We start from the raw sequence: 10,062 nt of genomic DNA on the forward strand, positions 1-10,062 counted from the left end.
GGCAGTGTTGGCAAACGACAAATGGTCAATGATTAATAATTTATTACATTACAACCAGTAGAACTATAAAAATGGAAATATAAAGCAGTAAATTTGACATTAAATGCATTAAATTATTAAGGCCTAAATACAATTTATGCGGCCAGTACTGATTAAATTATTAAACCCTAAATACAATTCATGCGGCCAGCACTGATTTGGCATCGTTAAGCACTTCAGTAGCCTTCAAATAGGCATCCGTCTCCTTGAGATCCTGTTCATCCTCGAGATATTTCTGTAGAACTTCAAATTCCTTTTGCAATCTGCATACAATAATAAGAATAAATGACATGAATCATTCCATCTTCCTCCCGTCATACATACCTGCGCTTCGAGTCCGGCAACATCATCTCGCACTCCTCAATGACTTCTTGCTGCTTTCGCAGGACATGATCATCGGCGCCATTCGTCTTAAATTTGTCCAGACGAGCCTTTTCCGTGTTCACCTCCTTCTCGTACACAGTCTTCTCCTTGGACAAACGTTTGACTACACCCGTTTTGATTACCAACTGTCGAATGCGTGGATCTGTCATTTTAATAATTTAACCGACTAAAAGTTCCTTGGGATTGAGTAAATAATTTGTTTTAAGAGATGGTTTTTGTTAAATGTGCCTACAAGTTGGAAATTAATAACAATTTGTGCACAGCCGGCTGAGATTGAGATTGCTTTGTTTTTATAAATTCCGCCGCCTGTGTGTGAGTCATTTGACCAGGGTTGTCACCATTTCCATCGCCACATAGGCGGTAAATTTAATTTGCTATAAACTATTCAAAGTGTTGGCGGGCGTTCAGAACAATTAAACATTAGTGAAGTTTGCGAATAAACACCACCATATGTTGTATGCATAAAAAAATCCTTTGATCCTTTGATAAATCGCACTAATATGACTTATTTATTTGTTTCAGTTATAATGTTTCTTTATTTTTTTATAGGAAGTGCTAATTGTTTTTGGAGTCTCTAAATTTGTCTATGGAGTCTTCTGTAAACTACTTTTTAGATGGCATTTTATATTTAAATTTAATTGAAATTAAGCTGAAATTTTTTTGTTAAGTTGCTTTATATTAAGGCGTGGTCGATTTAGGAACAAAACAGACAAGAGTCTTATCCAGACCACTCTAAAAAAAATTGAAGAGCTCTCATCTGTTGTAGTAATTAACGCAACTCATTTACGATTGTCACTAATCCATCCGCCATGTGGTACAAGGCGAGTTAATGATAACCGGGGACATTCTTTCCAAAGAGCAAGCGTCAACACCAACTGTGTCCACAGATTAGTAACGAGTCCTTAAATTGACATCTAAACATAAGCAAACCTCGTTATCATCTCGATTTACCATGAGCATTACCAGTCAGAGATAATTTTTGGATGAGAATTGGATTTTATGTTGATCTTTTTCAAACTTTGTCTATTTTCGTATGTGTGCAAATTCTTTATTCGAATGATATTCTGCTGATGACGGTTACAATTTTTGTTATGTCTATATAAATTCAGAGTGTTGTGTGTGTGTGTGAGTGTTTGGGTGTGTGAGAGTAACATATATAATGCAGTAATGTTGTATGGCAAAAGACAAACATTTGATTAACTTTTCGGGTTTGTTATTTTGAAATTGTGTAAGACAGTGTGTTTGTATGCAAATGCAAAAAAATGAGGCTTCGATTCGAACATTTTAAATGTAATCGAAAAACCACTTGATTATGTGTTTTTTTTTTTTTTTAATACTTCTGAAGCATTTGTCTTTTATTTGGGAGAATTTTTGAATTCATTGCGAATGTAGTCTTTCATTTGTTTATATAGGAGCGAAACATCAGGAGCAGGAATAGTTTAACTTAGCGTGATTCTGCGAGAGGAGAGGATATTTCTTCTGTTCTAGGAGCAGTTGAAAGTGGGGGGCGGGACGGGCGGTGTAAAGGAAAATTTAAAACTAAAATAAATATAGATTTTTTTTTAAATCGAACGCCTCTGACTTGATTTATCAAAAGTATAAAAAGTTTTGTCTGTGTATGTGTCTGTGTGTGTGTTTAAGTGTATTGATTTTGTTTTCTTTAAAAATCCATTTATCCACATGATGCATGAACAAAACGGTGTACAAATTATTATGACGTCGACACAATAGGATTAATAATGATAGTAGTTGATAGATGGAGATGTGAGACAAGACAGTATGTAGTATGTATGATTATGTCATCAAAGCAGATTCCATTTCCAATTCGTTAGCAGGTTTCCTGCGAAATGATTTCCGATGACGATACAGATTCAAATAGATGATGTATATGAAGGCGGCGGCGGCTCCGGTGATTAATTCAGTTCCCTCAACTTTCGGCTCGTCCTTGTTTTGTAGTTGTTGACAATCAAGAATCCTACTTTCCACCACCGCCTGGTTGTGGTTTTGGCGAATTGAATGTGTGATTATTATTATAAATTGTAGTATTTGTTCAATTTTATATAATATTAGCATGCAGCAGTTAATATTAATAGTTAAAGAAAATGATAATGCATCCTTGAACAATGTTGTCATGGATAAGGATGTTGTTTGTCCTAAACATTGTTGATTAGATGTTGATAATATATGTGTTAGATGTGTTGTTGTTGTTGTTGCTACTATTGCTGTTGCTCTAGCCTTTTGATGTTGTTGGATTTGAGTAGTGATGTTGTTATTATTGTTGCTGTTGTTGCTGTAGGTCTGCTGGCACCCTAGTTATTTCTTCTTTTGTGCCTTCTCAGCAGCTTTTGTTACTTTGCCCGAGGTCGTCTCCTTAAAGTTAACCGATTTAATGACCCCCACAGCGACAGTCTGACGCATATCGCGTACAGCAAAACGTCCAAGCGGCGGAAACTCTTGGAAGCTCTCAACGCACAGTGGCTTGCTGGGCACCAATACAATAATGGCCGCATCACCAGACTTGATGGCCTTGGGCTCGGTTTCTGTAGTTTTGCCAGTACGGCGATCGCATTTCTCCTTAATTTCAGCAAACTTGCATGCAATGTGAGCCGTATGGCAATCCAAAACTGGTGTATAACCATTGGCTATTTGACCAGGATGGTTCAAGACGATCACCTGGAAATAAGAGCAATAATTAGCAAAAACTCACATAAATCAAATGTGGATACCTTCCTACCTGAGCGGTGAAATCGGCTGCTCCACGTGGTGGATTATTCTTGGAATCACCGGCCACATAACCACGTCGCAATTCCTTAACCGAGACGTTCTTCACATTGAAGCCAACATTGTCACCCGGCATGGCCTCGGTTAGAGCTTCGTGATGCATTTCAACGGATTTCACCTCAGTGACCAGATTAACGGGGGCAAAGTTGACAACCATGCCTGGAAATGGAAGTGGGGGACAAATGTTAAAAGCTACTGCACATATATATTGTCATCGTGTGGGTGTTGCCCCAATAGCACGAGTGTGTGTGTTTGAGTGTGTATAAAAGAGCACATTGCTCTCGCCGGCAATGTCGCGCCGGAATTGCATACATACATGCGCAAGGCACACCGCATGGCACTTCGCGTCATTCTCACATATTTCAACGACCTAGATTTAAAAAGCTTCCGCAACCACCAAGTCAATCTTAAGCATTTCACGTACCTGGCTTTAGGATGCCCGTTTCCACACGTCCTACGGGTACCGTGCCAATGCCACCAATCTTGTAGACATCCTGCAAAGGCAAACGCAGGGGCTTATCGGTGGGTCGCTGTGGCGGCAATATTGCGTCCAGCGCATCAATCAGGCATTTGCCCTCCGCTTTACCCTCCTTGCGCTCAACGGTCCAGCCCTTAAACCAGGGCATCTTTTCGGATGCCTCCAACATGTTGTCGCCATGCCAACCAGAAATGGGCACAAATGCCACTGAGGCTGGATTATAGCCAATCTTCTTGATATAGGAGGAGACTTCCTTCTTGATTTCCTCATAGCGTGCCTCGCTATAAGGTGGCTCAGTCGAGTCCATCTTATTAACGCCCACAATCAATTGCTTCACACCCAGGGTGAATGCGAGTAGAGCATGCTCACGGGTCTGTCCATTCTTCGAAATGCCCGCCTCAAATTCACCGGTACCGGCAGCAACAATGAGTACTGCGCAATCGGCCTGCGATGTGCCGGTAATCATGTTCTTAATGAAATCCCTATGGCCAGGCGCATCAATGATGGTCACATAGTACTTGGCCGTCTCGAATTTCCATAAGGCAATATCGATGGTAATACCACGCTCCCGCTCCGCCTTTAGTTTATCCAAGACCCAAGCATACTTGAATGAACCCTTGCCCATTTCCTGGGCCTCCTTTTCGAATTTCTCAATCGTACGCTTATCAATGCCGCCGCACTTGTAGATCAAATGGCCGGTGGTGGTCGATTTACCGGAATCGACATGGCCAATGACCACGATATTGATATGAATCTTCTCCTTGCCCATTTTTCGAGATGATTCTAAGTTAAGCTAAAATGTGTGGTAACAATAGAGAAGAATAGAAATTGGTAAAGAAACATCAGGTTATACAAAATGTAAGAAGAGGCAGGAAGAAAATATAAGAGATGGAAGTCTTACCTGTAAAGAGAAGTTTCCTTTTTGTTTGTAGGCTGTATCTTACAAACTGATCAAAAAATTCCACCTATAGATTTTTAGGTATAATCCTAGAAATAGTAATGAGAAATAATTTGCCAATTTAAATTACACTTTGTGGCCACTAAGAGGGAAACGACCTAACCAGACCTTTGTTCGTTAGTTAATGCCCGGAAAATCTACACTGAAAAGTCGCAGTTTCTGCAAAAACAGTAAAAATCAATAATCCCCAGACAGAATATAAGCCCGATGAGAGCTTTCAAGCCGAATGAACGGAAAAGCTGATGCACAACCACACCAAACCACCCACCCACCCATACACCGCCATCTGCCCACCCTAGGCTAACAGAGAACGAATTGTGGTATCAAAAGGATGAAAACGGTACTTTCGCCGGCCGGCCGGAGGAACTGAAGCTTACCCTTTGACAGGACTAGGAGAGGGTGAGTGAGTGAAAGTTATATGCGAAATTCAATTAAAAGTTATTACGAAATATGCAGAAAAATCAATGCTGCTGCCACCGATGGAAAAGCATCGGCATGCGCTTTTCTGTTTCTCTCTCTAGCTCTTTCTCTCGTTCATCCATCGGCGGAGACGGAAGTAAAAGGAAAATTCGCGAAAAAGGGTGCAGAATTGCAACGCACACAAAAGATGAGAGTAAAAGAGACATTTCGGTCTCTTGGGGGAAGAAGAAAAGGAAAGAACATTTCGTCTCTATGGGGCGTTGTGATTTCGCATTCTATTTCTACCCTAGAAACAAAAAAAATATGTTCACTTGCAGTACGATTTATTTTTAAATAAAAACGTCCATTTTACATGGAAGAAGAAGAATAGGCAGTACAAAAGGGAATGCAAAAATATAAAAATACTTTTGGCAAGCCGAAGCACACATATACACACACACATACAGTTTCGCAGGCATTGCAATGCGGGGGGTGGTGGGAGGTATAGAAAAGTCTGCACGGCAAATGCCGTTTTTTACTTATAGACTTTTATAAAATTGTTTAAAAATATAGATTGAGAAACGCAAGCACTCATGGTTGTTAATCTGACAAATCCTTTTTTAAACTTTGCATTTTTTGACGCCATGATGGAGTGTCATTATACTTTTGTGAAAGTCTTACCAATAAATTATGCAAATTTTACAAGGGAATTTATTCGTTTATTAATCGAAATTAAATAAATTGCATTTCCACTACAATTATTATGCAAAATAATCCAAATTACAACCAGACGCCGGCCGGCATCTACATACATAAGAATATTGCAACCTTCTCACTCACTCATACACACACATTTGAAGGATATAATGGCGAAATATACAATAATATTATTTAACTTAAGTAGATTGACACTTGATGTATTAACTGACTCACAGAAAATCGATCGATGCCTATTACACTGGGCTATAATTAAGGATTTCTTTAACGAACAACACAGAGTCCAAGACGTGCACTTACCTTGAAATCTGAAAACGGAAAGGCCGAGAACAAACTTGTTCAAATTTTCGATTTTTCCAAAAAAAAACCGTCCGCTGTTATTGCAGGCAATTTAACAGGTTCTGTAAGAAAAGTGCACCATTGCAGACTCTGTGGGTAGCCATTAGATCTGTCGCGAATTAAAATATAGCCATTTTTCAGCTAAAGATCCATTATAGGAATATGTGCATCAAAAAATGTTGAGATTTGCGGATAATTATGAAGAACCTCCCAAATATAAATTCTTATATAATGTTGACCATGATGTTAGATTTCCATATTACTAAACTTGCATACAAATGTATTCAAAATAAAAAGTTTTAACCTAATATTACAAAGAACGACGCATTGATGCCGTGAATTTTGAATATTATTATCTACTTCCATTCGCTGTCGGATTCATATTCCGGCCAATCAGGCTTTGTGTCCAACGGAAGTTTCTTCTGTTCCAAGAAAACGTTAAACTGTTCGGGTATTGACATAAATCTGCGAATTTTCAAACGAAATTGACGCCAAGTCCACTGCCAATAATTGCGTCTATCTGTGACCATGGCCTTATAGTCGAATTTGTGTTTATTGAGAAAATAGCTCAGCTCTTTAACGACGCCTTTGGGCAATCTATTTAAAATTATAAAATAATTATGCGAGTTGTATAAAGTGTTTTCTAATTGTGAACTCTTACCTGAATTCGGGGTCTGCTCGCTCACTGGCCATCTGTTCTAGCTCCCGTACAACATGACCACGTTTGGGTTCTTGAGACTCGGTTACTCTGGAGCCCTTAAGTGCCTTGATCTCTTCGTCGTCCATCTCCTCCTCTACAAAGCCATTAACTATTTTGACTGTTTGAAGTCTTTGGCTTTTATAGTTTGGAATGGCGACAGCTTTGTTAGGATCACTGGCAAGACCCATTTCAGAGAAATTGGTACCAACTCGCTGGCCCTCCATCCACAATTTTTTCAAAACGGGGCTTAAAGTAAACATAGCGATCAATTAGGTCTCTTCTACTTCCATGTGTTTAGAAAAAAACTTACTCCTTAATTTTTCCAGTAGAACTACGAGTTTTGTTCAGGGTCTTGCGGTTTACATTATACCGATAACGCTTGCGAGCGTGATTCTTTCGGATTTTCATTATATCTCTTTAATTTATTAACTAATTTAAAACAAAAACCAAATCAAAACAATGTGCTGCACGTGTTGTCTGTTTATTAACATTAAAGAGCTCTGTTAACTAACATTATCAGTATTTTAACATTTGAGCATCATTTGAGAGCACCAGTATTGCATAGTGCGAAAAAGAAGAGGAAAACGCTAGCGTTTACTCACGCGATTTAAAACGCGTGAGTAAACCGCTCGAACATGTGAGTAAAACGCGCGAACATGTTCGAGTTCGTGAGTAAATGTTGCAGTTCGGCTCATCGGTTCGGCTCATCGGTTGCAGTTCGGCTCATCTGTTGCAGTTCGCCTCATCGGTTCGGCTCATCGGTTGCAGTTCGGCTCATCTGTTGCAGTTCGCCTCATCGGTTCGGCTCATCGGTTGCAGTTCGGCTCATCTGTTGCAGTTCGCTTGCGGATGACGTGGTTGCAAGGAGTTCGGTGGTTCGATCTGGTTTCATGTGGTTCGTAGCCAGTGATGCTGTAATTTGTAATCTAGTGGGAAATAGCTAAACTGGCAGCAAAAAACGCTAACTTTTAACGTTAGCCTTATTAGTGCGAAAAGAAGAGGAAAACAAACCAGGATTCAATTTTAAACGACATTAAAATATTTCTTATTTGTATTGTTAATCGGCAAGGAAATCCTTCAGTACAAAAAAAAAAGAACCCAATTGCAAAGATGCGAGACGAAATTCTGGACCCCAACAATTTGGTGAAGAACCGCGAAATCTTATACCGGTTGATGATAAGGTTAGGAGAGACACACTGGACTATATCGAATCATTTATAATTGTAACCATTTTTGCAGTCAGTTGATGTACGATGGACTCGAGAAATTCGCAATGGAGTTGTCCATGTTGGTCAAGGCGGATCAGTGTGCTCCAAGTGAGCGATTGTTGCATGTAATGATAGCTGGAATGCAGGTATTGTCGGACAAGGAGAAGCCGATCTCGGATGATGTTTTGCCGGGTATAGATTTGGAATTTGAACCAGAGGCCTCGGCACTGGCACCAGAACCCCACTCCTATGAGACTGCATATGTGACATCACACAAGCAGGCATGCCGGGCGGGGGCTTTCAGTTATGATGGTAGTCTGGTTGCTACCGGCAGTGTGGATGCTAGTATCAAAATTTTAGATGTGGAGCGTATGTTAGCGAAATCAGCGCCAGAAGATGTAGAGCCGAGTCGTGAACAACAGGGTCATCCGGTTATAAGAACGCTTTATGATCACACCGATGAGGTATCCTATTTAGAATTTCATCCGAAAGAGCATATTTTAGCCTCAGCTTCACGCGATGGCACTGTCAAGCTCTTTGACATAGCCAAACCGTCGGTGAAGAAGGCTCACAAGGTGTTCACCGATTGCGAACCAGTGCTATGTCTATCATTCCATCCAACTGGCGATTACATGGCCATTGGCACGGAACATAATGTGCTCCGGGTCTACGACGTGCACACTGCGCAGTGTTTTGTCAGCGCCATTCCTTCACAGCAGCACAAGGCTGGTATCACGTGTGTGAAATATGCACCGACCGCTAAATTCTATGCCACTGGTAGCTTCGATGGCGACATCAAGATCTGGGATGGCATCAGTGGTCGTTGCATAAACACAATAGCCGAGGCTCATGGTGGAGCAGCAATTTGTTCGCTCGAATTCACACGAAATGGCAAGGTGAGTGTTAATTCATATATATTTCTTCCTGGATTTTCATATAAAGCGCAATTTTTTAGTATTTGCTGTCATCGGGTATGGATTCATTGGTCTATCTGTGGGAATTGTGCACCAGCCGGCCCATACAAACGTATACAGGAGCTGGAACTACTGGTAAACAAGAACATCAAACAGAGGCTGTCTTCAATCATACCGAGGATTATGTTCTCTTTCCTGATGAGGCGACAACTTCGCTTTGTTCCTGGAATTCCCGCAATGGCTGTCGTTTGACATTAAACTCACTGGGCCACAATGGAGCTGTACGTTATATAACCCATTCACCGAATTCACCAGCATTTCTCACTTGTTCTGATGATTTTAGAGCCCGATTTTGGTATCGTCGTGTTAATAATCAATAAGATTTATGTTTAGAATATTAATATAATAAAAAACGAAAATTTCTAATACCAGGAAATAAGATAAAAACAATAATAATAATAATTTGAAATGAATTGATTAAATGAAGACTGTTTCAAGAGCCTCTTTCTCGTCCTTTTTGTGTTTTAAACAAAGGACAGGTGGAATTTTTTTTATGGAATTGATCATTTTAAAATCATGTTTCATAAATTTGTATTTTATTATCAAAAATTCGCAATAATTTGTTGTTTTTTTTTTTTGTAAATTTCCATTAATTATATAATATCTATGTAGATTGAGCGCATTGTAATTAAGTTTAAGTCGTAATAGTTGCTTTAAGTAAATAATTAGAATCCAAATACTTAATACCAAGAGTTTCAGTTTCATTAGCAAGTTTTTTTCTTCTTGTGTTTTACATTTTTATAAATATCGTTTGGATTAATCTTCACTGGAAGTCCTTTGCGCATTTTGTTGTATGAATATGCATGTATATTGGAACATTTCTTAAAATTACTTTATATATAACTTTTACTTGATTCTAATTAAAATCTAATTAAGTAGTTGATAATTAAGGTTACAACATTGCTGTTGGCCAACGAATTCGCCCATTTTCGGTGGGTATGCGAAAGTTCGGGCCTCGAGAACAAATTCTTCATAAAATTGCACAAATAGCCAATACATTTGATTTCATTTCGTTATTGTTACGAAAACAAGAGCAAACGAACAATTTATACTAAGCACTTTGAGTATTTCAAAAAAATTAAACA

General features: G+C 39.3%; 4 protein-coding genes across 4 annotated transcripts; 1 reads left to right on the forward strand and 3 right to left on the reverse strand.

Annotated features, from left to right (window-relative positions):
• Positions 1–25: 25 nt before the first annotated feature.
• On the reverse strand, positions 26–719 carry LOC6648169 (tubulin-specific chaperone A). Its single transcript, XM_002070509.4, has 2 exons — positions 364–719; positions 26–302 (listed from the first exon to the last, which is right to left on the reverse strand). The coding sequence occupies exons 1-2, from the start codon at positions 570–572 to the stop codon at positions 179–181; spliced, it is 333 nt and encodes a 110-aa protein (XP_002070545.1). The 5' UTR covers positions 573–719; the 3' UTR covers positions 26–178.
• Positions 720–1,449: 730 nt separating this feature from the next.
• Positions 1,450–4,669, reverse strand: LOC6648168 (elongation factor 1-alpha 2). Its single transcript, XM_023178812.2, has 4 exons — positions 4,584–4,669; positions 3,629–4,475; positions 3,158–3,363; positions 1,450–3,096 (listed from the first exon to the last, which is right to left on the reverse strand). The coding sequence occupies exons 2-4, from the start codon at positions 4,449–4,451 to the stop codon at positions 2,737–2,739; spliced, it is 1,389 nt and encodes a 462-aa protein (XP_023034580.1). The 5' UTR covers positions 4,452–4,475; positions 4,584–4,669; the 3' UTR covers positions 1,450–2,736.
• A 1,655-nt stretch (positions 4,670–6,324) lies between these two features.
• Positions 6,325–7,289, reverse strand: LOC6648167 (nucleolar protein 16). The gene is made up of 3 exons (XM_002070507.4): positions 7,106–7,289; positions 6,757–7,041; positions 6,325–6,692 (listed from the first exon to the last, which is right to left on the reverse strand). Exons 1-3 carry the CDS (start codon positions 7,201–7,203, stop codon positions 6,452–6,454), a joined length of 624 nt encoding a protein of 207 aa, XP_002070543.1. The 5' UTR covers positions 7,204–7,289; the 3' UTR covers positions 6,325–6,451.
• Positions 7,290–7,506: 217 nt separating this feature from the next.
• On the forward strand, positions 7,507–9,416 carry LOC6648095 (cleavage stimulation factor subunit 1). The gene is made up of 3 exons (XM_002070506.4): positions 7,507–7,976; positions 8,035–8,899; positions 8,959–9,416. The coding sequence occupies exons 1-3, from the start codon at positions 7,906–7,908 to the stop codon at positions 9,295–9,297; spliced, it is 1,275 nt and encodes a 424-aa protein (XP_002070542.1). The 5' UTR covers positions 7,507–7,905; the 3' UTR covers positions 9,298–9,416.
• Positions 9,417–10,062: the final 646 nt, after the last annotated feature.

The sequence above is a fragment of the Drosophila willistoni genome, chromosome 3R, assembly GCF_018902025.1.
Source record: "Drosophila willistoni isolate 14030-0811.24 chromosome 3R, UCI_dwil_1.1, whole genome shotgun sequence".
Lineage (NCBI taxonomy): Eukaryota > Metazoa > Arthropoda > Insecta > Diptera > Drosophilidae > Drosophila > Drosophila willistoni.